The 27586-nt window shown below is 40.2% G+C and overlaps 1 protein-coding gene across 1 annotated transcript in view; it reads left to right on the top strand.

The window, feature by feature from the left end:
• The window catches only part of ZNF704 (zinc finger protein 704), a 73531-nt gene extending 47555 nt beyond the window's left edge, over positions 1-25976 (top strand). The window contains exons 6-9 of the mRNA XM_053246429.1: positions 536-797; positions 3030-3134; positions 10824-10921; positions 11822-25976. Coding sequence (XP_053102404.1) covers positions 536-797; positions 3030-3134; positions 10824-10921; positions 11822-11933 — 577 coding nt within the window. The 3' untranslated portion in view covers positions 11934-25976. The remainder of the gene's footprint in view (positions 1-535; positions 798-3029; positions 3135-10823; positions 10922-11821) is intronic.
• The last annotated feature ends 1610 nt before the right edge of the window (positions 25977-27586 follow it).

The raw sequence follows: 27586 nt of genomic DNA, 5'->3' as shown, positions 1-27586 counted from the left end.
TGCGGGTGTCTAATGGACACCCATTTTCATTATCCGCAGATACTAAAGGGTTAAAACCCACATATCCTTGGTTCTTAGAGGGCCGTAAGTGACCGTGGAGGTCAATTCCAGCCACCATTTTGTGAGGAGGAGCTATTTTGCAGCTCATTTCAGCTTATTTCTTTCCCCCCAAAAGCCCTTTTTCTGCTATTTTTTGAGGTTTGGGGGGCATTTCACAGATTGTGGGGGCATTCCTGAGCACATGGAAGCACAGTACAGTACCCTGTTTACTTTATTTTCTTGGTTTTAGCTGTTTTAGGATTTTTATTTTTATTTTTAAAAAAATTCCCATTCTGGAACCTAACCCCCCTTTCCCCATAGGTATAATGCCTCATTACTTGTAGTTTCGTTACTCGTGGTTTCATTACTCACAGTAGTAGGCGAGGAATGGAACCCCCGCAAATAATGAGGTTTGCCTGTATACCATATACTCTTAACATTACTGCCTTACTGTAACATATTTTGCAAATAATTTCTTGGTCTTTACTTGATTTAGGCGTGTAGGAGAATCTGACTACAGTGATGGCGAGGAAGATTTTTACTACACAGAGATACGTCTAAACACTGACTCAGTAGCTGACGGGTTAAGTAGCCTGTCTCCTGTCTCCCCATCTCTAGCATCTCCTCCTTCTTTTCCCACCCAAGATGTGAGCAAAAGTGAACTGTCATGTGCCAAAACAGACGCGAAAGGAATGACACCTCTAAGCCGCTCAGCTCCTACCAACCTCTACCTCGTTCACTCTGATCATGCTTATCAGGTAAAGGCCCTTTCATTCATAACGGTTAATACGATTGCATACTAGCATGAATATAACTTCATTGCATTAATGATTTTCGTTCAACACAAACGTGCTAAAAGATTCATTGGGAGAAGGATTAGGGTCCTACAGTCATGCATACACACACACACACACACACACTGGACTAATGTGTGACTGACCCTAGTTGGAGAGAGAGGTGGTTCCACCCCATCCGCATCCCTTCAATTGTTTTATAATGTGATTTTATCTTTTTTTCATGGTGAAGCAGGGGAAGAAAAGCTAGATTAGAGTTCAGATTGGTAAAAGTACCCTTTCCACACATATCAGGCAGAATTTGCAGGGGAATTAATAGGTGATGGTTTCCCCATGTGCTTTCTTTCTCCCTCTCCCGTTTGTCCACTCATGCACAATTTGTTTGTGACATGGATAGTCAGACAGCAAGAGTGTAAGATGCAAAAAAAAAAAGTTCTTTCAGCCGATCTTAGCGGCAAAAAAACCACCCAATCCTGGTTAAATGTGGTTTAACCACAGTGGTTTGATCAGGATTGTCTGGGAAATCTGCATCTCGCAACCAGCTCTGTGGGGCTCAGCAATCCTGGTTAACTCTCTAACTAGAATTGCCATTATTGTGAGAATGCAGCCTTATTCTGTTTGAAGGAGCCTTCAGGTTTGCATTGTTTCTTCTAAAGTCTCATTTTATATGTGTATAGGGATGCGTGTGCACACGTACATACACACAGATGATTTTGTTCTTTTGTCCACAGGTTTTTTTTAAAGAATGTTTAAAAAGCCCTGCTGGACAAGACCACACGTCCATCTAGTCCTGCATTGTGCTCTCCATCATAATTAGTCAGATGCCTCCTGTATCTCCATAAACAAGGCATGAAGTCATTGGCCCTTTCTCACTGTTGCTCCCCAGCAGCTTGAAGTTTCCATTTAGCTATCCTGGCTGATAACTACCCATGGATCTCTCTTCCATGGATTTGCCTTTTAAACCCATCTAAGCCACAAAGACAACCACAGGGCCGGTCGTGAAAACTGCCGGGATCAGTCCTGATCCTGGTGCTGCTCCGCCAGATAGTGCAGGTTTTGTACCTGGGCTAAAAGTCGTGCCTGGTCGTGTGGAAGCTTCTGGCAGCCTGAACTTCCATAGAGCCAGGTGGAAAGATGTCAGAGGATGCAGTTAGGTTTCCATTGTCCCCCTCGCCACTCCGGAACTGCTTGTATGCCAGTCGTGTGGGCACATGGCAGGGCTAGGAGCGGTGAGGACTATGTGGGAGAAGACAGGGTAAGCTCCTGCCTTTCCCCCAGCCCCAGCAGTTTGGTGGTGTGAATGGTCTTAATGTGATCCTTTGACCTGCACAGGTGTTGCACAGTGACAGATCTGAAAATTCTATATCTCAAAATAGCCAGCACCACATTGGATCCTTTGCCCTTTCTGCTGCAGTTATAGACTTGAAGAATATAGCGTGCCTTTCCTAACAGAAGATCCCTGTGCTGATTTTTCTAAATAAAAATGACCAGAGTAGTCTTATTCCATTCCTTGTGCAAGTGTTGCACAAAAAATACCTACACCTTTCTGTACAGAAAATGGAACTGTATGATAGTGTGGTTAATATATATTTTAATGGAGGTCTGGTTTTTCAGCAGCAATTAAATCCTGAATGATCTCTGTGCTCCCTCTATAATCTCTTTCTCTCTCTCTCTCTCTTTTCTTCATCACTTTTGCTTTGCAGTTGCGGTATTATAACAATCTCACAAGGTTGTTAACCCAGCTGGATACCTGAAACTTTCTGTAGTTGATTCAACTAAATGATAGCATAGATAACATACTGTGTTTGCTTGTGTTCATTTATTGTTCCTTTCATCGTTGTGCTATAGTTGATGCCAGGAACTCACAAATACAGTTTTTCAGTGCTGATGTTTATTACTCCCTAAGTGCTGCTTCTGTAAGAATTGAGCCTTTAAATATTCTTTATCAGGTCTGCATATATTAGCAAATCCTCTATCTCTCATAAATTACAATGACTACCATTCTTTGTCTGCTTTTACCTGATCAGCTGTCTTCCTTGTACCTTCAGAGACCTGCATGGAAGGCAGAACACCAGTTCAAAACACTTTTTTCTGATATTGAAACTGATTTGTAAGCCTTAAGTATGAGAGAATATAAAAGCTAATTGTGTAGAAGATAGATTTCCTCCTTAACACCTCAGTGTTTTTTTTTAATAGGCCACACCTCCTGTAAACATTCCAGGGTCTACCAAATTCATGCCCAATGGAAATAGCTTTAGCATCTCCTGGCAGTCACCTCCGGTTACCTTCACTGGTGTTCCGGTAAGTAGAAAACCAGAAATCAACAATGGACGTTTTCCTTTATTGTGTGGTGCATGTCTGGGAGGGGTCTTTGTCCAGGCGAATATTCCTCGCAGTAGGTCTCTCTTTTCCTCTTCCTTCTTGTCCCTTCCCTCATCTGTAATTTATCACTGGCATCAAGAAGACGCTAATGGGAGTTTTTTGGGGTAACTACACCAAGTAATTTAAGCAGTAAATCAACTGGTGCCCACTTTCTCATATGGGTCTTACAATGGGAAGCTTCACATTCAAGTCCCGTTCCCAGGGAGCACACACTCCCGGCAGAGGTGTCATGGGAACCCTCCAAAGTCTGGTTCCTGAGCCAGAGTGCTGACATTTGCCAGACACTTTCCACCCAACTTCAGCTCTCAATTACAAATGTCAGGTGGCTGAGGGAACCAGACATTGGCTACCCGACGGATGTAGCCCTTCCATGGGGCAAGGTGAGGCAGAGACCTCAGGCAGCTGGTTATTGGGGACAATAATTTGCTCCCTGCTTTAGCATATCCTGGCAGTCACCTCCAGTTGCCTTCATAAGTGTTTCAGTCAACAGAAAACCAGAAATAAACAAACCAGAAAGAGTTTGCTCCCCCACTGCTCTCCAATTTAAGAAAAAGGGGTTGAGAGAGAAGGAGGTGGGTGAGTTCAAGGGCTCACGGCATTTGGTGCTCTGCCTCAGGCACAGAGATCTTCAGCCACCACTGCAACCCAACATTGGCGGGTTCATACATCAAAAAATGGGCCCAACTTGCAGCTCGTGGTGGGACCATGCAGTCCAGGGTTGCTAGATTTGGCTGATTTTTAGCCAAACTTTGGGTTACAGCCCATTTTACCCACGAGTATATCCCTTGGATCCTGGCAACCTTGCCATGCACTCCCTGGGGACCTGCAGTTCCCTCCAACTTCCTTTCTGGAAGTCATATGAACCTGCACAGTGAATGCTTCTCCTTAAAACACCCAGTATCACAATGTTGTCCCATGTTAATAGAATCCTGTAGCCAATATTCCCTTTTATCTCAAAGTTATATGGGTGGCTATTATACAGCCCCAGATGACACTGCCTTGCTGCCTTTCCGCCAGCTTTCGCAGCATTGTTTTTTATTTATCAAGATCCATTATAATCCCCAGTAGGGCAATACCTTTATTAGGCTCAGCTGTAATGTCCAACATAGTGAAGCTTTTGATGTTCAAAGAAGTCTTCCTCATGCTGGATGTTAAGCAAAGCGACAGAAAGAGCAGTGTTAGGGGGGGAAATCTGAGCATGATGAAAAAATCCAAAACTCTTAAGATGGCGCACAGGAAGTGTTATCTGGACTTAATTAGATTAGACAGTGCAGATGGGACAGAGAAACAACAGTGGCTGTCACACACACACACACACACACACACACACACACACACACACACACGCGGCTCTGTGTGTGTGTGTGTGTGTGTATAAAAGCTAGCAGTCTAATGAACTTGAAAGCATGTTCACTGCTTTGTGATGTTTTAGCTGGTTCTCTTAGAGGCATTCCTCTACTGTGGCTCTTGGGTTTTTTTTCTCTAATCGACCGACACAGCTACCTACAATTTTTACTATAATCCCCATATTGTTTTCTGTAGTTCTGCCATCTAGCTATTTATCTCACTATTGTTTGCTATGTCTCTCATGTCTAATGCCTTGCACCTAATACCAATCACTCCTGTGAGTAAATGACTGGCATTCAGACTTTTTAAATGAAAATAATTGTTTTAGCGTTCAAATGATCGCCATCCGAGTACAAGTCTGTCTTTCCATCAAAGCATTTTACCTGAAGCTACACGTTCATTTTTTCAAATTTCCATTTTTTGCAAAGGCACTCTGGTTTATACAAAAACCTCTGCTTTCTAACAATGTGAATTAGACACCGATAAGGTCCTGCCTGCTCCTTCTCTCTTCACCAAGTGAATCACAAAAGCCTCTTACTGTCAACCTTTGGCATGTCTTGGAGGTTTTCTGTAGAGTCTGCGGTCTCCTGCAGAGCTGATAAAAAATGAAAGTAGCTGAATCAATTACATTTCATTCTGCCAATGAATATTTATTAAATTCTATCAAGGAACAGCTAGCAGTGAAAGGCATCATGCTGGCAGCAATTTGAACAAGAGCGTCTTAACAGAGCATGCTGTGCATAAAATACTCCCGAAACTTGATTTCATGACAATACGGTTGATCTGGAGTAATTATAAAGGTGGTTTGTTCTCTGTGGTGCTGCAGAAAATTGGCACAAGTAGCATGCGGAATCCAAGGATCTCATTAGTCACTCTGTAAACCAGACACCGAAGGCAACTGGATTAAGCTTGTAGGTATTCACTGTGCTTCAAACAATAACAGTGATATTTTGTCCATAGCGACTGGCCATTCCCAACAGAATTTTTTTAAAGGAATTTTTTTGGCAAATTAGGAAGTACCAGTGTTTTTGTTTTTGTTTTAAATTTTAAAATTCTAGCAAACTTCTCCGTTTTCACAAAATTCTTAAATGTACAAGTAGATGAACAGTTCCTGGATTCTGGCTTGTGTTGCACTGAGGTTATCATCTGGTTTTACTGTTGTATTTAGGCTGTTTAGTTCTTATATTCAAAATTCTGTGTGAGTGCTGGAAATATTCTAACCAGCTCTGGAAGAGGTGACACTGGTTAAGTGTCTTCTCCCCTGTCCTTTCTACTGAGTTTGTCAGCATCCGGAGCCAGTGTGGATGGGCCTGCAATAGGAACTCAGTTAGTTCAACCAGTCTAATGAGCAGCTTGTGACTACATCAACATCTGTCTGCACCCCTGCAGAAGAAAGGGGTATTGTCCCAAGCCTTGCTATCCCTGATTTGAGCAGTACAAATCAAATTGTGTACATGAACACCCTATGCATGGTTCGAATAGTCATTTGAAAACATGCCAACAGTGGCTGACATCCTGACTAGTGCAACAGGCTTCATTCCAGACTAAAGCTGCAGCAGTGTCGGGGGGGGGGGAGATTTCCACCTGTCTCCCCTTTCCTCTGAAGCATTATTTAGCACCCAAATGCAGCTCTCAGGGACCTCGTTTCAGATGTTAAAGAGTGCTGGAGATCAACAAGAATAGCCATCTCCTCTCCCCGCCCTTGGGAGTGCTGCTGCAGCTTTGCTGTGTTAGGACATCAGCCCATATCTCAGTGGGGCTGCTGATAATGATGATGCTGAAGACAAAGGGGGGAAAGAGGTGGCATTTGGAGAATTTTCCTGTTTTCAACCACAGAGCTTCTGTGCCCTAAAACTAGTGGGAGATAACCCTAAACTGTTTTGAAAGCTGCATTTTCTCAGATTTCAGAGTTTTTGCTTAGCTCTTCACAAAAGTTGATAAGCTGTTACTGTCTGGGGGAGAAAAATGCTAAGGCCTAACTTTTCCCCTGACGTAACGTTTTTAAAAAATTTGAGGCTGTACTCCAGGGGGGGAAATCGTACGCCTTTATTCATGGTAATAAGAACATTAGAACAACCCTATCTAGTCCAGCATCCTGTTTTACAGAGTGGCCCACCAGGTACCTCTGGGGAGCTCACAAGCAAGAGGTGAGGGCGTGCCCTCTCTCCTGCAGTTGCTCGCCTGCAACTGGTATTGAGAGGCATTGTGCCTTCTTTGGCTGGAGGTGGCCCACAGCCACCAGACTAGTAGCCACTGGCAATGAGTGATTCAGTTGATGGTGATTCTGCTGAGTCCCCCAAGCTTCCACTGTGGCAATAGTACAAATAAAAGCAAAAAAGTAGAGGAGTGCACTGTAGAGGCAGGTGGCACTCCAAAAACCTCTCTTTTGTTACTATTGAGCTCACCTGAGATTTGAGCAGAATCTCCGAAGGAAAGCTCTGTAGTCAAGTAGGGTTCTTATGGTAGCAAGCTGTCTTTCAAGTTAGCTTGTCCCAAACTGATTTGGGCTTTATAGATACATTTTGAAACAAATTTCCAAAAGCAAATTTCAAGTCAGTACTGGTGAGAAGCGTTATACTATTAAATTTTGGTAAAGGGGGCTGTGAGCAACAGGAGCACCTCTGAGCATGAGCAGAGTTTGTGCCCTGTGGAGTCTGGCATCAGAATGGAGGATGGCAATAGGGGGTGAGCTGGAGACAGGAGGCGAGTAAGTGCCAAGGCTCAATTCTTGAATCAATTTGCAGTGTTTATTACCAAGGAAGAAGGAGGTCTCTGAGCATGGGCAGCAGAGGTTGTGTCACTCTGGAGTATTTATTTATTTGTGTATTAATCAAATTTGTACAGGATCTGGTAGGGACAGAAGGCATGAAAGGATTTTGGTCAGGGTGTAGTTTGCGTCAAGACTTACTCCCTGACCCTCTTCTCAGCATATCCTCAAGGAGGGGAAAGGATCTCTGAGCACAGGCAGAGTGTATGCCACTGTGAGCCTGGCATCTGATTGGGGTGGCAACATGGGTGACCAAGACTCTTTGTCAAAACTTTGACTCTTATTCTGATAAGATGAGAGTGCCTCTGAGCATGAACAGAGTATGTGTGTTTTTGTGGTTGATATCAGGTAAGGTGTAAGAGACGTGGGGATAGAAGGCAAGCTAGGCAGTGGCCATGGCTTAATTTGCACCAAGGCCAGTCTCTGGCCCCCTCCATCATTTTGTGTGTGTGTGTGTGTGTGTGTGTGTGTGTGTGTGTAGCGCTGTCCCAAGAAAATGTGCAAGGGTAGTGAGAAAAAAGAGTTCCTCTGAGCATGGGCAGAGCATGCTCCACTGGATGGAGAGGAGAGCTGGTTTTGTGGTAGAAAGCATGACTTGTCCCCTTAGCTAAGCAGGGTCTACCCTGGTTGCATATGAAAGGGAGACTGGAAGTGTGAGCACTGTGAGATATTTCCCTGAGGGGATGGAGCCACTCTGGGAAGAGCAGAAGGTTTCAAGTTCCCTCCCTGGCTTCTCCAAGATAGGGCTGAGAGAGATTCCTGCCTGCAACCTTGGAGAAGCCCCTGCCAGTCTATGAAGATAATACTGAGCTGGATAGACCAGTCTGACTCACTGTGTGGCAGCTTCCTATGTTCCAGTTAGCAGCCTAGCTGCTGTATTTTGTTCCAATTTTAGTTTCCAAACAATCTTCAAGCCCCCCCCCATTGTAGAGTACTTTGTAGTAATCTAATGTACATGTTATCAGGGTATGCATGACTATGGCAAAGTCCTGTTTTTCCAGAAAAGGCTACAGCTGGAGAATCACCTATAGGGAACGGTTGGCATCCAGATTAATACTTTGCTTTTGGGGCAAGGGTGCTTTTCTCCAGTCCTTCTCTCCTTCTGCAGCCATCCATGCCTCCTGAAACTATGTCCCTGATAGTCCTGCAGTAACTGATCTTATTCAACAAGGTCTGGATGTCAGCTAAAAAAAGGTAGAGGATGATTGGGAATCTTGGGAATCTAATAGGTACAGACCTGATCGTTTAGGAGAGTGCAACTATCAAGAACTGGCTGGATCCCACATCCTTGTTTAACAACATCATAAAGCAACAGTAACTTGGTCTTACCTAGAACAGATCCTATATGATCCCAATTCTTCTGATAGTTGCACACTACAGTATCTGCATGTGTTGACATCAACAGTTGAAGGGGAAATTGACACCTTTCTTTGCTTCTGCAGATCCTTGATGGAGCTTGGAGCAGGAGAATTATGTTTCTATCATACCCAAACTTCAGACTGGCTTTTTCCTAATTTCTTTCTCTTGCTCTGCCACCTTCAGGGATAACTGCCATAGAACAGTTTACTGCTGTAAACTATTCAAGCTTTCCATTTCATGGTAGTTTTCTCTACAAATCTATATGCATAATTCTGCTCCAGAAACTAATCAATTATTGAAGCCAGAAGAACTGTTACTAATTAGCCCTGAATTTCATTCAGTACATTCAGTGGCTTTGCTAGTGATATCAGTTCATGGTTTTGCCTTAATTTTGTATACCAAGATGGTTGCAGGTTAAAAAGAAAAAAATCTTGTCCTGTGAACCGAATTAAAATGAATTGCTCTAATATCACCAACTTCAATTGCACAAGTCCTAATGAGATTTCAGGACTTTGTGAAGTCTTGATGGAAGTTATCTTAGGTATTTTCTTAGTAGCTTCATTAATAGTCTGTCAGTTGAATAGCCACTATCATTGTTTATCATGTGTTGAATATCTTGCTGACTTCACTCTGCAAATCAGAATTTCCTGGTAAATATAACCAAGTGCCAGAGCTACAAGTTAATTGCCAGAGAATAAAAGCATGTGTTGTTCTATTGCATGTGCATATTAGTACTAAAAGAGAACAGGAAGCAAGGAGTTTAAATTGCAGGAAGCTGGGTTCCGATTAAATCTTGAGAAGAAATAATTGCAAATAACTGTTGTGCTGTGAGCAGGTCATGACTCCTCCTTGAACATATTCAAAGAAAATTCAAATAGTTATTGCTAGAGATTATTTGGGTGCAGCGTTGTATTGCTTGATTAAATTGTTTTATTGATTATTTTAATTGATTGATTATTTTATAATCAATTTTAAATTGATTATATTGTTTTTATGGTTTTAATGCTGTTTTAAAAATATTATTATAAAAATTGTAAATTGTAGTAACATTTTGAATTTTTTGTTCTTTTGTTATAAATAATGTTTTTTGGGTTTTTTTTTACTTTGTTGTAAACCACCCAGAGATGTGAGCTTTGGGCGGTATAAAAATATGTTAAACAAACAGATAAATAAATAATTGAACACTCTGCCAGAGCCTTCCCAAGTCTAGTGCCCACATGGTCACTCTGCTGCTTGTAATGGGTGCCCCAGCCGCCACCACCCATCTTTCCTTGTAGAAGATGATATACTCCAGCACCCTAAGATGCAGAAAGAGAAGGAAAGGCAATGAAGTAGATATGTGTGGCAAATGGTTTCATGTGGCGATGTAGTACAATTCTGCATGGGGAGCACTACTTCAGATATTTATTTATTTAACATATGTATATACCGGCCAAAGCTTATGTCTCTGGGCAGTTTACAATAAAACAATACAAATTAAAACAAAATTAAGATGTTAAAACATTAAAATGATTTAAAATTTAACACAGTGTTAAAAACTGTAAGTCTAATTAAGTCTAGATACACGAAGGGCACTGCATTTTGACTCCTTCTTTAAAATTGATTTGCATCTATGTTGGAACATTGGGTAAGCTAGCAAAGTATGCCCTAGCATGCTAACCTTGCCTGTGGAAGGCCATCTGAACTTCGAAGAGCATTCAGTCATGCTGTCTGCTTTCGTGCAATGGTACAGTCCTCCGAGGAGGTATACCATGTGCTCTGCTGAGTGATTGGACTGGCTGTTAGCGGGCCAGTGGATTGAGTTGGTGGGCTATTGAGACACAGAGTATAAGGTATCCTGTTGAAGTGTGTGTGCGGAGGCGGTGATCGTGTTGTCTGTGGTGTAGTGGTTAGAGTGCTGGACTAGGACCGGAGAGACCTGGGTTCAAATCCCCATTCAGACAAATACTTGCTGGGTGACTCTGGGCCAGTCACTTCTAACCTACTTCACAGGATTGTTGTGAGGAGAGACTTAAATATGTAGTACACTGCTCTGGGCTCCTTGGAGGAAGAGTGGGATATAAAATGTAAAAACAACAACAAAAAACTCTGAAACCCTGTGATCAGAATTGTGTGTTTTCTCTCGGTGCTGCTAGGTTTCACCAACTCACACGCGTCCTGCAGGGAGTGGAGAACAAAAGCAACAGATTCAGACAGTTCTGTCATCACCACCCAGAGCATCAGTTGGCCTGAGGTAGGAGACACCTGACAGCCAAGGAGATACCTAGGCAGACTCTTTATTAATTGAGATAGCTGCATTGGCCCTGTGTAGTTAACATGTTTAGCTGACGTACTTTTCAGTATAACTGGGTAGCAAAAATAATACTGAGAAGAGCATTTATTTTCATTGCTACTCATATTTCTTTTTAAAATACCCCTCCGTTTCTTTCTCAGGAAAATAAGTGCAAAGTCACCACCAATCTGTTCTCAAGAATATAACATGTCCACCATTTTGTTCCCTTGCTAGGAAAGAAAGAGAAGAAAAATCAAAGAAACATAAACATTTCCAGGAAAATCTATAATTCTCAGCTCCTGCTCTTCTTCTTCCAGAACTGCAAACCTGGAGTTGTAGGGGGATGGATAAATGGGACTTCGAAAAATTATTTTTATTGAATAGACCAAAGGAGATGGTTGGTTTTCTCTATAGAATGATAATGTAGAATAGCTTCCAGCCTCACTTATAAGGATTTAGGATACTGTAGCTGGCTTGCTTTTTTGACCCTTTGAAGGAAGCAAGGTAGAGTAGTCATACCAATTAATTTCTAAAGCTGAGAAAAAATAAAATGTGTTTCATTCTACTGCAAGTTTCCTTGAATTGCTAGACCCTCCTTACTTGATTTTCCTCGTCCACCATCACAAAGGTAGAAACCTTATTGGTCCATCCAGGTCCTACAGCCCTTGTGACCCTTTTCCATCTCAGCTGTCCTTCACACTCCCTCTTTACATGCCAGTTATATCCAGCGTGATGTAAATGGGCTTACAGCAGCCTTTAAAATCCCAGTAGCAGTTCAATGATGATATTTACATTAGTATTTTGGATAAGATGGATTATAAGCTTGTTATTAACTAGGCTTTCTTTCTGTTGTTCTGTCAGGAAACCGAGAGGAGAAGGCAAGAAATGTCGCAAAGTATATGGGATGGAAAACAGAGATATGTGGTGTACAGCTTGCCGTTGGAAGAAGGCCTGCCAAAGGTTCATTGACTGAAACACAGAAACATGGAGGATGCAGAATGGTTTATTGCAGAATTTCTTGCAGCAATTGTGCTGTGTGACTTCTTTTAGGCCTTTCAGTGTTGGCTTCTATAGAAGACTTCCACTTCTAAATGAAGTCACTGTATCCAAGGAGAACTTTTCAGAAGCCTGCATGCAGCAATAGAGGGCAAGCTAACAACAACAAAACCTTTGAAATATTTTGAATCAGGAGCAGCTATATGTCTTTTTTTTTTAAGAATTTTTTTTTTTTTAGTAATCTGGATCAACTTGTTTCCTGGAACCACGTATTTTTCACACTGCATCACTGTCTGAACTGTTGTGATCTTTGGGATCAGAAACAAAAAATCAAGTGATACTACTACTTTTCCTGAACTGAATCTTTTAAAAAATATAAATATATATACACAAACAAGGGGGTGGGGTTCCTACATCACAAATGCATAAGCTAAACCGTTCTAATCTGAGCAGTCTGGTGCTTCTTCTTTAGAAATATTAGAATATTGATTTGCTGGAAAGACAAGCAGCATTGCGAAGAGGCTTTTAAGGTTGTCCCAGACTTAGACCTGAAGCCTAAATGCCACCTTTGATCCTATCCTAAAGGAAGATCCTTGGGAGAAAATCACCAGCAGACCTAAACTACAAATACTGTACAGCTGCAAGTAGGATGGGAGTCTGAGTTAAATGAACTTGGATTCAAATAAGCATAAGGACACAATTTTGAGTTTTGCTGTATCTTCTTAGAAGTTATTACAGGAAAACTCGTAGTACATCTCACACTGCTGAAGGCCCTGAAGCTTGGGCAGTCTCCCGGACTTCATAAGCATTTATTCAGGGATGTGATCCAACCCAGCAGCTTCCTTCCTGGCTTTTTATGACATTACAAGATGAGCGCTTTCAGTTTAAAATTTCTGATTACAAACGCCGACATGGGGAAAACATCTTACCACTTTCCAGCAAGTAAAAGACAAGTGCAGCAAAGCACCGGTGGACGTAAAGTTCATGATGATAAAGTTGTTTCAAGGTCATGAATAAAATGCTTCACACTGACCTGCATTTTGATGGGTTTCCATGCTGAACGTAATTTTTTTGGCCCACAAGAGGGCACAGATTATTTCAGCATGTTAAAAATTGGGCTAGTTCTTGAAGATCAGTGGAAATTTTGGGCACTGGGTAAGTCTTCTGTGCAAGCCCAGTTGAAAATAAGTGAAAGCCTTTGGGAAAATAATGCACCATGGTGCATTAATTCCACGGGGGCTTGTGCATAAGAATTTCCCAGTGGCTTCGGCTTTTGATATTAACTTGGATAAGATACAAGCTCTATTCCCAAGTTGCGGAGACAAAGGCAAAAATGAGAGACTGTGTGAATGCTCAGTCCAACTGCTATAGGCTGGCAAGTCATAGACAAAATTTATTTATGGGCTAAGAAGGATTGTGAAGGGCCAGTGATGGACTGCATTGCACATTTCTCTTACTAGACTTTCTACTTTCTGCCTGTGACCAAGAAGAGAGGAAAAAGCACAAAAACTGGTTGGCACACAGAATTTCTAGGGTTGATCCTCATGTAAACTTTGGTCCAAAATAACAAGATTAGCTTTAACAAGAGACTCATTTTTTCGGTCATCTGTCTGTATAGGTCGGCCTAAGATTGCTTTTCAGAATACATCTATCTGGTTAAAACCTCTTACATAGCATTTCTAGGGTTCCCTTCAACCTAAGCACTCCAACAGATATTCATTCCATCCTCTTAACATCTCCAAAAGGCAATTCTCCTGTTCCTCTGGCCATCTTGCACCATTGTAATTGTTTCTTAACAACTGAGGAATAAAGAGCATGTTTCCCTGGTGACTCGGCAGTAAAATTACAAAAGACATGAGCTCAATATAGGCATTTTCCCCCTTCTGACTTGGTATCCATTCATGTCAAGCTGACTAAGGAAGAAGTAAGTGAGGCATACTACAGAAAATGAGCAAAGGTTGATTTTTATTTCTTCTGTTCTTCCAGGAGCTGTAGCAATACGGCTTATTTCTCATTCTGTATAAAACTATTAGAGCACTTAACTTTGCATACCACAGATCCTAGGTTCAATCCCTGGCATCTCCAGTTAAAGGATCCCAGGTAGACCTTTTCTGAGCCCTTGGGAGAGCTTCTGCCAGTTAGGGTAGATATGATTGAATAGACCAGTGGTCAAAGTATTTTCCCTGACAAAAGGACTAAAAGTCTTGGTAAGCTGTGAGTACTTTGCAGAATGAAAGCAGGATCATAGTGTATCTTCCACATAGGAAATGATTGCTCATTAGAATCAGCATCCTAATTGGGAGTCTGGATTTGATATTCTGCTATCTTCTTGGACCCTGTGTCATTTACATGGTCCTATTCTAGTTCTGTGGTATTCTTTAAACCATTTTCACAGGACAGAATTGCCATACAATATTCATATGATAATTCATGTTATCCAAATAAATGTTAGCCTGAATTAAGGCCACGAGGTCTGTAGATATTAGGACAGAGGTGGAATATATCCCAGCTATGGGGGTGTTCTTGAAAATATATAATTAACTGGAAAGTTGGAGCTGATTATGTATTTGGTTGCACTTATTGGATATAATTTATAAGTTTTAATGAATGTGGCAGATGCTAAATTATTATTGGTATATTTCTCCTACTCTGAAATATTTATATTGGTGCTGTCAGTTCAGAATCATTCCTTGTTAAATCTTAATATGTGGACCTGAAAACCCATGTATTTGGCATTTGATCCTTTAGCATTTTTGCCACTCATTTTTCAGCTCAATCCTGTACTCATGAGGGCTAGAAACTTTGTTTTTAAAAACTGAAATACGGGAGTTCTATGGTAATGCTTGCTTGCCAAATATTGCCCTTATCAGTGAGATACTGTTATAAAAGTTAATTGGCATAATCAGCTGTGTTCTGCCAAACATTTATACAGTACTACGTCTGCTCAAGTTTTAATACTTCTATGGCCCTTATAGCAACACTGTGACTGCCCTTGTTTGTGCTAATGTTTGCCATAGTTAGGTTAATGACCTTGTGGGAAAGCAGTCCTAAAACTGGATTTGGTTGTTTGTTAAATGTCTTGCCTGAACTGACTTTTAGGTGGCTATTGGATCTGGGATGTGAAGAGGATATACTTAATTTAAGAATGCAACTGCTGGAGTTTGCCTTGTTGTACATAGTAACTACTTGTTCTAAATTGTTTTCAACATAACCACAGGTTTTTTTAATTGTAGAATTTCAATAGGGTTTTGAAACACAGGAAAACCACAGAAAGTAGGTTATTAGCCAGAAAAGATGCAGCAAAAATATGTGCTGAATTGTGCAGTATCTGTTTTGAATTAGTGGTGTGCTGAAAGCTCTCTGGTAAATATTCAGCACACCACATTTTCAGCATGAATTTGGGTCTGGGGGCCAAACTCCTCAGTGTTTATCATTTCCCCCCACACCTGTTCACTGGTATTCCAGATGCCTCTCAGCTGCTGCTCCACATTTTGCCCTTAACTGTCTCCTTTATTCTCAGACTGCGATTCCAGACAATCATGAATCAGATTGTAAATTGATGATGTCACAAAGCCATAAAGCATTCAGCTTTGGCGGCATTGTGATGTCACAGAGCAGATTCAGACTGAGGCCAGGAAACATTGCCCCTCACTCTAATGACAGCCAGGGGGAAAGCCACTCAGTGAATAGTTTTGCCCCGCTTTGAAGTTGCCCTTCAAAAACAAAAACAAAAACCCCTTCAAAAGGAGGGTGCATTTCACTGAGAGAGACATCATTAATGAAATGCACATAGACCCATTCTTGTTAAGAGCTTTTTAAAATATCTTCCCAATCCCCTATTTGCTGCTGCTAAAGTATTGCATGGATTTTGGTATTGGGTCTTGTACACAGAAGCCTAGTAGCTGTGTATCTTCCCTGCCCAATTCACAAATTGCTATTTCAAATGTTAAGATTTCCATGGATTCATGGAATGAAATGAATTCATTCATTTGGTGACTATAGTTTGTTTGAATGTAATTCCATTATAATATTGGCCATGTTAGAGTGAACCATGAAAGAAAGGCTTGAGTTTGCTCTTGTACAGTGATGTGGGTTTTCTGGAAAATAACATGCTGGAAACCTTTCTGGAATTATTTTTCCAGAAATTCAGTAAAGCACATGTAATGTCCCTGTTTATGTTCAAATTCAAAACGTCATGTGAAATGAATACCTTTTAGAGTTTAAAAATAATATACAATCATAATTTCTATAAACACTTCCAACATCCCAACAAGAGAAAGAATTTTATTTCTTTGGCTGTACAAGTAAAATTAAAACCACCAATGTGGCAAATTCACAACTTCATTTTTATTATTATGTATATTTTGGTTTTATTTTAACCCTGTTTACAAATCAATAGGCGAGTGTGTGTGTGTATGTATCAGACACACAAACACACACCCTACCTCCGTCCCTCAGGATCGTCCTTGTTACTGCCAGTCTGTAGCAGTACTGATTGGCATTGACTGATTATGTTACAAATTAATTTTATGGGGGGGGGGGGAATTATTTAAAAATGGAAAATGTTTAGTGGGAAATGTAATGGTGGAAAATATCAATTTCAGAAAATTTTCCAGCCCACATTACTGCTCTTGAATGACAAATGCAAACTCTTGACACAGGGTGGTCATTCATACAATCTACAGCCCTGTGAAACCTGCTTCCAGGACCATGAAATCAGCTTCTGCTTTTGTTCTTTATCTTTATATTTAACCTAACAAAAAGAGGCAGGATTTAAGCAGCTTCTTAGTTTCACACAAACTTGCACTAGCCCACTGGAACCTTTGGCAGTTCCCCTGCCTCCCCACCAACATCTGCCCTCCTGTGCCATATCACAGGGTTGGTTTGTTTTTAAAGTCTCCTGCATTTCAAATAAGCTTGCTGTCTACATGGGTGGGTGGGGTTGGTTCTTAAGAAAAGCAAGCCCCCTTTGGGCTCACAGAAGCTGTTGTATGGTTCTTTAGATCCTGGCCACTGATTCTATAATAATTTAAAATGTGGAATACAGCTCACCTGTTCACTGCCTTTAGTTATTCTCTAGATAGTCAAGATTTGTCAGCATATTAATAGTGATAAATCACAAACTGTACAGGATTGCTTGATGTAACTAATGAACCACATTTTCTGCTAGTATACTTCCCCAACTTCTCCCCTCCCCCTCCATTATGGAATGTGTAAAGCATCAATAAGCACATGGAACCTGTTATTTTAAAAGTTTTATTTGTACCTCTCAGTCCTCACAAACTATGTCAAAAGTTAAACTTCCTAAGAACATAAGTTGCTTTCCTAGATCAGACTAAAAGTCTACTGTATCTAGTATGTTGTTATAATTCTAAAAAGTGGACAGCTCATAAGAAGTCCAATGGGGGAAACAACTTTCTCCTGTGGTGTGTCTCCTATAACTGGCATTTAGAAGTATGCGGGCTGACATTCTGATTATGGACATGTGCGTGTAAGGAGGGGCTGAGGGGAAATGCCAGAAACCCTCTCACAAGGGTCCCGATCCCCTGGTGTGCACACTGTTGTGCATTAGAGTTTGGAGCACTTCCCATGCTCCAGAAACACTCTGCAAGATGGGAACCACAGCATTGATCCTCAGTGAGGTGTTTCTGATCACTTCGGTAGTGTTCCAGTCCCTAATGGTTCTTGCACAAGAGCACACATGAAGGAAGACTGGAGAAATTCTGCAAGGGTTCCTGGCACATCCCCACTGTTCTTCCTTATCTGCACACTTTGTTAGTCAGGATGTCGGCCACTGCCTCTAAAAATCAGAGTTTCATCAATACAACATTTTGTCTTGGATTATTTAAAACCAGGGGTTACAAAAAAAATTTATCTTGTTATTTTTCCAAGGTTAACTTTAAAAATCATGTAAATAAATTCTGTTTCCTCAGGGAGGAAGAAAAAGAGAGATAGCAATATAGTTTTCTTTAAAATAGAATTAGTGAGCATAGAAATATATGAAGTCTTTTTTTCTGGCCAGAGTTATTTAATGTAATTATAAATGTGTCCCCTTGGCTTTGTTTGAATCAGAAATGTATTAACCCTCTGCATTCTCAACATGTTAGGTTCTGAAAGGTAATATTAATTTATAGGAATTGAATTTGAAATGTGATCTGACTTAGTTGATGGTTGACACTTATGTAGAAATGATGGGAAAGGGGTAGGTCTCTAAAATCTTCTTCTTTCTATGTGCAATCATGCTACTGTAGTATCTGCAACAGAATTCCTTCATTCATTCTTTAAAATGAATGGTCCACATGCAGACTAGTCTCACGCCAGCATAATGTTGTTGTGATACAGCCAAAGAACAGGAGTCCCATCGGAAGACAAACTAATATGGAAAAGGTTCTCTGAGGGAAAGAAGTTGGAAAGCAATGTTCTAAATGATCTTCTAGATCCTGGTTCAGCAGAGCACTCAAGCCCATGGTTAGCTTTACTCACTAAAATTGTTTAACCGGGTGGCTTAGTTGACAATGAGCACAAGCATATGACAATGTGCACAATCCTTTATATGAAGAGGGTATAATATGACTATTACACATCTATTCTTGTATTTGTATCTTTACATTGCTCGACAATCTGGCTTTTTGAGATGTCATGCCATTTGTTGTAGAAATCTAGAATGCTATTTTCCCCACGATTTAAATGTAAAATGGAGAAGAAATTAAGGATATACCAAGAAATAGCCAACTGAGACTTTTATAAAACATACTAAAACTTCATCTAGTTGATTATCCTTCAGTCACTTTTACCAGTGACTCATGAAGGTTTTTATGTCTGAGATATGCAGTAATTGTACTAAAATGGAAAGAGTCAGCAGCCTTACTGAATTGTGCAATATTGCTTTTTACTACAAAAAGGGCTAACTTGCTGGAGAAGGGGCATGTAAACCACTGTGAAGAACGTCCTTGCAGCATCTAATTAATAGATTTATATAAGAAAAACTAGACCATTTTATAAAGTTCATACATTATTGTAAAACGAACTTGGGTTTCTGACCATTTTTAAGGTCGTCTGAAATTATCCGTTATTTATTTTTATCTGAATAGGGAGGCAGTTTGAAAAATCTTCTCAGAACAGGATTTTTTCCTATGCTCACTTATTCCAACTTGTTATAAGACTAAAAGGGCTGGTTTACAGCAACTCCTTCTACAGTTACAAAGGTTCAAATGAGTGGATCCTATTTGCAAGATTACTTGGAAGTCACAGCAAGGAAGGAATAATGAGGGAACCCAATTCATCTTCGAGTATTGGAAAACTCTTGGATTATAGGTGACAAACTGGCCTCTGGGCAATTCTTGCAATTGGACAATATAAAGCTAGTTTAAAAGTTGCTTCTGCTGGTTTTAGTACAGACTTCAGACTGAGAATTATCATGATTACAGTATTTGTCACGACTTTTCAATCAGCTTATGAAATATACTTTTTTCTTGTATCAACAGTGTTATCTCGGGGTGGGGGGTTGCTTTCCAAGAACCTTAGGGTTAACCAAAGATTAAAGATTCAGGGAGCAAAATGTTTTATTATTTGCCATTTTATCATGGTGGTTTATCTTGGCATTCATCTGAAGGAAGGTACAGGAAGGTGAATGTACAGACAAAATAAAAGCAATAGACTTAGCTACTTGTGAATGGTTTGAGCCAAGATGAAGTTGTACATCACAGCCCTAACAGAGATGCAGTGAACAAACATTTCAGATAATCAAATACAATGCTATGATGGCTTTATTGTCAAGCCAGATTGCTAAATTCCCAGCAAGAATGGCTGTTTTATTATGTGTAGCCATTATGTTCTGCATTGTTTTATTGTGGCCCTTAAGCACTTTCAATGAATATATCCATAGACGTTTAGTAAACTGTGCAATTACAGTACCTTGTGACATTGCCACATTGTACAACTGCCAGAACTCTGCCCAAGGTGAAAATATTGCTGGTGATGATTGAACATGGGAACTGACTTAGTAGCAGTTGAAAAGGAAAGGTCATCGAGTCGGTGTTGACCTCTGGCGACCACAGAGCCATGTGGTTTTCTTGGTAGAATACAGGAGGGGTTTACCATTGCCATCTTATCCCACGCAGTATGAGATGATGCCTTTCAGCACCTTCCTATATAACCGCTGCCCGATATAAGAGTTTCCCATATTCTGGGAAACACACCAGCGGGGATTCAAACCAACAGCCTCCTGCTCTCTAGGCAGGTTACTTCCCCATTGCGCCATTAGGTGGCTCATAGTAGCCGTAGCTATAGATTTTTTAAAATGCGTAGGAATGAACTACCAAAACATTACTGTAGTTGCTACATGTCCCCTTCATTGGAACCTGTGCAAGGGTTCCAACAAATCCAGCATTGAAATTAGTAGATGATGTACAAAAGCAGGAAATAGCAGATAACTCCTATGTCTTTTCTCACCAAAATTTTAAGTTCTTAATCTTCTATGGAGTTAATCCAGGGTTGTTTTGTTTTTAATAATTATTTCTACTGTTATGATGATACTGTAATGTGACATAAAGTGAGAATTGGGTGGAAAGTAACTCAACTTGTTTCACTTCTTCTTCCATTCTTTTATACTAAACACTAATATGCTCCAAGTTCTTAGTCAAGCTTGTAGTTTAACTGCACAGGTATAGTAAATGAACATTTTGTCTTTTATAATAATAAACAATATACTTCTTGACATGGCATCTATTAGGCATATGTATCAGTGTAAGAAAAGCTTCCTCAGGTTATCTTTTAATAGAACTAGCTTGGAGATAATAGCACCAGCTCCTCTGAGGAAGGATCATAAAAGCAGATGACCATAATCACAGTTTCCACCAAAACATCCCACCCATTATCTGTAATGAAAATAATGTCCACAAAGCAAAGATTTGTTGCTAAAGGAGTTGGTAATAGGGTAGTCATTTTTATTTTGTTTTTTCAGAAAACAACAGTTGCAATCTAGACTAGCACTACACTGTTGCAGAAGTGCTGACTTCCACACTGACACTGTGCCATTGCGCGCGGGGGGGGTGATTTTTGGCAATCTCCCCTTCTTTCTGAAGCTCACGGTACCTCCCAAAATACGTCTGGGAGGGCTTATAAGTGAAGGTGAGATTGGTGAAAATCACGGGACCCTCACACACATTTCATCGCTCTGGGCTCCTTGGAGGAAGAGCGGGAGATAAATGTAAAATAATAATAATAAATAATAATTTGTGCAGAATTAATGTGGATCTGTACACACATTGGCACAGAATTAGAGTCAGCATTGCTGCACCAATGTAATGCTAATCTGGATGTCTACCAGTACCTAGATCTATCTGAGATGTAGGTCTGAGATTCTAAGTACACCTTTGGAAGAACCATTAATTGGACATTTCTAAATCTCATAGGATTGCAGTGCCTAGCCTCTCCTCTTTGCTGAAATCTTAACCTAAGTATATGCATTAATGTCAACAAGACTGACAAATTGCAGATTATTAGAAACAGTTTACAAATCACAAGTTCTTAGACTGAAAATCTGTGTGTTACACAGGCTTTCAGTTTTCTTAATTATATTGACATTCCTCTTTAAATGCTTAGGCATAGAAATGGGACATCTGACCAAATTGTAACATTGGAACATTTTTCAGCAATGACAGAAAATATTTTGCATGAGAGTAGATATCTTTGACTAAGAGCTAATCTATAGTTGCAGATGGATATCAAGGATATTGTCTCTAAAGCTCCATAGATCAACCCATACATTCAAATCACCTTTGTAGATGGTTTAGCAAAGCCTGCCCATTTCCTAGACCTATTCAAGATGTGCAATCAGTTGACTTTAAAAAAACCAGCTTGTTGGAACTTCAACGTAGAAAAAGGTTTGCATAAATCTCCACAAGTTAGGGACTTAAGTTACACACCCTCTAACTGTTCCTAGTGATGCAATATGTCCCTGAGGATTGGTGGAACCTAAAAGGCAAGGGTTTGGGGGGTGGGGAGTTTAGGGGTCCAAAGGGCGGAAATGGGTATTGGCAAGAATTGCCCCTCTCCCTGATGTGAATGGAACATCTTCAGCTCACATAAATACTAGTCAGGATGCTGCCAATGTGTAATTACAGAGGGGATGTGGCTCATAAAGTGACCCTGGGTATATTAGCAGAGCAAATGGGGATACAAGCATATCCCCATTTCCATTACTTAAATGTTGGGGGATATTAGGCTACAGTCTACAAAACTCTTACTCAGATGTATTTCTGAAGCACATTTGCAGAGTTCCATTGAACTTTTCTGAGACTGGAATGGAATAAATTGTAACCCAAGATGCAATTTAGATTGCAGCCCTAGTTAAAGCAGAGTTTTGTATATGCATTGTAAGTGGAAACTTAACTCTTGAATGCCAGGGCTAACTCTTGAATGCCATAATTACTTGTGTTAATAGTTCTTGCATCATGCCCTATTTCAAATTATTTTGCAGCATATAAAGTGTTATTTCTTTATATATCAAACCATTATTTTAGTCCTTTTGACATGTTAGTGCTCACGAGAAAGAGAGAGAGTGTGTGTGTGTGTGTGTTTCAATTCTTTCTGGAGGGTGTATATGATATAGTATATCCATACCCCCCAAATGGTACAGCTGCTGAAAATTATATATAATTCTAGTGAATGTTGAAGATGTACATGGTACAATAAGCTTTCTTTGTGGCTCAAAAGGCTAGATTCCAAAGTGCACAATGAGATGCAAGTTATCAAGCACATTTTAATAAATGAAGAAGCACTAGACAAAATGTCAAATAAATTCATGCATTGAAGGAGAGGAGAGCTGGTCTTGTGGTAGCAAGCATGACTTGCCCCCTTAGCTGCGCAGGGTCCGTCCTGGTTTCATATGAATGGGAGACTTGATGTGTGAGCACTGCAAGACATTCCCCTCAGGGGATGGAGCCACTCTTGGAAGAGCACCTGCATACCTGCATGTAGAAGGTTCCAAGTTCCCTCCCTGGCATCTCCAAAATAGGGCTGAGAGAGACTCTTGCCTGCAACCTTGGAGAAGCCGCTGCCAGCCTGTGAAGACAATACTGAGCTAGATAGACCAATGGTCTGACTCAGCATATGGCAGCTTCCTATGTTCCTATGAATTTATTTGCAGAATTCTATAAACACCTATATAGCTTCACTTTTTAAAAAAAAGCCATTTACAGAAGGCTCAGCAGGAATCCCCTGTAATTGTTTTTGGAATCTATTATATCTGATCTAGTAGATTCTGATAACAGAAAATGCTTAGGTTATTTCAGAGAGCTAGACAAAGAAGGAAAATGTAGCCAATATTTTTCGGTTGCTGCTTCTATAGCTGTTCCAAAATGTTTTACTGAAAATCTGTGACTTGTATGTCTGCTCCCAGAAGACTCTTTCTTGGTGTTTAGTGAATGAATGTATCTGTGGTTGTAAACTATGCATTTTCATTAAAAAAAAATACATCCATGTTTTATGAAGACTCAATATCTTCCTAAATATTTAGAGTTATTATGTACTACCCATGATGAATTGCCCAAACTTGCATTCCCAGCGCACCCCAAAAAATTCCTATGTTCAGAGAGATGAAAGCAAGGAATATCAGCATAGCATAGACCCTATCTATTATAATTTGATGAAGCATGTTTTTCGAGCTAACACAGTTGAAGATAATAGCTTATATTCTTGCAGCACACCAACAATCCAAGTGCAGAGTGTGTGTGTAGGTTCCGTGTGACTCCAAAACCTGTCCACGCTGCTAGCAAAGCTGGAGAGACCCTATGGCTACTGAGGATTGCATCCTCACTGTGGTGATGCTTCTCCCATCATTGCTATAGCAATGACTTAATCCTTAGTAGCCACAGAGCCCTATTGGCCTTGCTAGCATTGTGAATAGGCTTTGCAGTCACACGGAAACAGCACAAATGCCCTGCTCTTAGATGAGCCAGGCGCTACACAGAATGTGAGTCAATTAACAGAATCCAGCACAAGTGAAGTTTTTATAAACCCCATTGATTTCAGGGGGAGAATTAGGCACATACTTAAGTAACTCTCAGTAAAAAATCAGTAGGGCCTAAGAATGATTTATTTTGTCTGGGTTTACTCGGTGTTTATGATAGGCTATTTAAATCTGCCCATTCTGCCCACACTTCAAAAATAATCCTCTAAACTGCTGCCTGAAAAGTGGCAGTTGTTTTAAATTTATTTGATCTAGAGAAACAGTGTTCTAATATACAATCCATTGTAACTGCAAAGGTGTGGGGTAAAAATAGCAAAGCATTAATTAAGGTGTTTAAGAAGCCTTGATGTTTTACTGAAAATTTACTGAAGACTGAAAAATTCTGACATCCTATATGCACCGTGATCTCACCCTCACCCCCAGATTAACAAATACACCCTTAAGAATACTAGCAGGATGAAAAGTCTCTGCTATTTTCCTCTGGGTCCCGATATAAACATGACGTACTTGCATCAATGGAGATGTGTGCAGATTTAGAGGGATCTACCTGCAAACATTATATTACTGAAGTGCTGGGTCTTGTGACAATATTCAGATAACCACCTTTACGTACATCACTAAGGGCTTCGTCATAATAGTATATTGTAATCCTGTGTTGAGAGGTCATGGAAGGCATAATTTCTAGGTTGCCTCGGATTAGCTTCAAGCCTACCTCCAAGCAGGACCTGTAAGTTAATTCACTAGAACTGAGCAAGGATCTCTCTGGGGAGTAACTGCGGCCTACCTCTGAAGTGACAATGGGGACAAATTGCAACTACCCTAGGTGAATGCTGCAAAAAATACAATCAAAGCCTGTAAGACTCTGTCATTTCTGCAGTTTTGCTTTTATTGGGATTGGTGGAACTCCTTCCAAAGAAGCAACAAGAGTGTTCTCCTTGTCTTTAAGGATGGTGTCTTTTATCATCCATTTAATATGGGAAAATTCACTTTATAAAATATTTGAAAGAGAGCTTCCAATTTTGGCACTAATGGAAATACTGGATACTTTTAATATATATATTTAGAAAGTTATTTGAAAAGAAATGTTATGTCTTTTTATATAATTTTTAGCCAAATGCAGGTATTCTGGTTACTACTTCTGTGGGTTCCTATTGGACTGTAAATGCAAAAAATAAGAATTAATCCCTAGTTCAGGTTTCAAAACCCTGGAGGAAAAAAACTGACTGTTGAATGGCTTTGCTAGCTTTTGGTATATGGTGTGTTTGTATATATATCTCTATATATATTATAAATATATATGAAAATAGGTCCATATGGTTAGTTGTTTAGTGTTTTTATCGCTGTTCTCTAAGGAAAGAAAATGTGTTTTGTATTGCTTTATGAATTAATGAAAAAGGCTTTAATGCTATGGTTTAAAAAACGTTTTCTAACTATTTTACACCAGAAATGGATAAATAATTCTAGTCTGGTGCAAATCACAATTCCGGAAGCAGAATTTGAGATTTTAGAGTGGCTCTAATGAATGGCACCAGGTAAAGTGCACTTTCTTGCGGCACACAATGTGTTATCTCTGAATGGACTTTCCAAAAGACCACAAAATGTTTACATGTTTTCTTGTGTCCACTCCCCCCTCCCTTACAAGAGTTGCAAAAATCGAAATGTTTCCACTTTAGGGGGAAAGCAAGCAAGCAAATATGTGATGAATTACTGAAGTAACATGATTCAAGAATGGATCATTAGAAGTAGATTAGTATGTTTGTAAAATCCATTTTAATGATAGTCTCCAATCAGTGAGCTCTATTTTGTGATGCTTGGATGTGACAAATATGCCGTTGCTTATCTAGTCTTAATATCATTGTTTACTTGTATTTTAATGTTAATGGCTATTCCATGGGTTGCACTTGCTTGAACTCTGTTGGATTACTGGCCGTCTTGCGAAAACTATTCAGACTGTTATGATGTTCACAAACATTACTTAAATGCACTTAATTGATTTACTACCATGGAGTATGTTGAATTATTTCATGTAATAAAGGCCTTTGTGTATAAGCTTTGGCATATGGCTGCCTTTGTAAGGTTTTGAAATGAACATATAAATTTTCCCTGTACTGAATCACACCTCTAGTTTGACTCATCTGGTCCATCTAACCCAGCACTGTCTATTCTGATAGCAACATTTCTCCAGGGCCTCAAGCTACCACTGCTACAGGATATTTTTAAAATGGGAATTGCCAGGGGATTTAACCCAGGACCATACAATACATATGATCTACCACTGAGCTATAGTTCCTCTTTCCGTTGTGTCAGAACTGAAACAAAAATCTAGCATCATACCAAGAAGGAAAAATAAATTCCACTGTATTAATCCTTTTATGGACATACCTAAATATTCATAAAAGTGAAAAGAGAGAGAGAGAGAGAGAGAGAGTGTGTGTGTGTGTGTGTTCTATAGAGTGTGTATGTTCTATTCCCTTGATGAGCGGGCTTCAGTTTTGTGGTGATGTCTGCTTGTCAGAAAGAAACTACAGATTATGGATACAGTATGAAATTGCATATCACTAAGAAGAGACAAATCCTACCAAAAAAACCACAAAAAACTGAAGCATTTGAGTATGCTGACTGAAATCCAGACTAACACTTAGGGATATGCAGAACATTTCAATGGTGAAACATTTTGACTCGAAATAGGCCATTTCAAGCTTGAAGCAGAAAACCCTATAAATAAAGGGTCATTTGAAGTTCAGAGTACAACGACCCCGTTTCGAGCACCATTTTGGAGACCTTGATGATTAGTTTTCCCCTTGCTGATTAGTTTTCTGGCACTGGCTTCCGATTGGCTTGTGATCTCCTTGCTTCTTGATTGGCTTTATCATATAAATCAACTGTTATGGGCAACTGTTCCCTCATTGGCTGGGTGGAGGGAGGGGAAACACAAAAGAGGGGAATTTCAAATTCAAAATGTATTGTAAGGAACTGGGAGGCAGAGAGAACCCTTATAGTGTGCCTCTATTGAAGAGGATACATCAGGAGGAAGGAATCAAGGAAGGTTTGATTCTGTGGTTTTCTTTTCTCAGCACTGCATATAATATACAGTGCTGTTGCTGCTATAACTATCTGGTTTTGTTGGATCTCAGATTAACAAAGGCAAAACATGCCTGCCTGCCTGCCTTGAGTTGTGGTTTGGTTTGTTTGGCTTTGGTTTCATAGGCAGGTAGATAGGTAGAACTCTGAGAAATTTACATTGGCCACACAGGGGTATGGGTGTGTGTGTGTGTGTGTGTGTGTGTGTGTGTGTGTGATATTTCTTGGTGATTGCTGTGATGAGCTCCATGTCTGGCCTTGAGACTAACTTGTGCTTCACTCGCTGCTCTGATCCACTCTGCAGTCTGCATTGCAAGGTAGTGTACTCAATCAAAGTTTGGCTGAAGTTGCTCTAGTAGAGCATATGGCTATGATTGCTGTTAGGAACATAAGGACTCATAATTTTGTGTGTGAGAGCAACTTCTGCCAATGATGTTACTGCAGCACAGGTACTGTGCCTGGCAGTGGATTCTGGGTCAGTGGTTCTTTTTTGGCCATTTTTTGACTGTTTGAAATGTGTGTTCTGTTTTAGGAGGGACAGATTCCCTTTTACCGTGTGCTTCTGCAGTGTTTTTCAA

Source organism: Hemicordylus capensis, chromosome 4 (assembly GCF_027244095.1).
Source record: "Hemicordylus capensis ecotype Gifberg chromosome 4, rHemCap1.1.pri, whole genome shotgun sequence".
Lineage (NCBI taxonomy): Eukaryota > Metazoa > Chordata > Lepidosauria > Squamata > Cordylidae > Hemicordylus > Hemicordylus capensis.
Note: the sequence above shows the minus strand (reverse complement) of the source record. Positions and strands in the feature narration are given on the sequence as shown.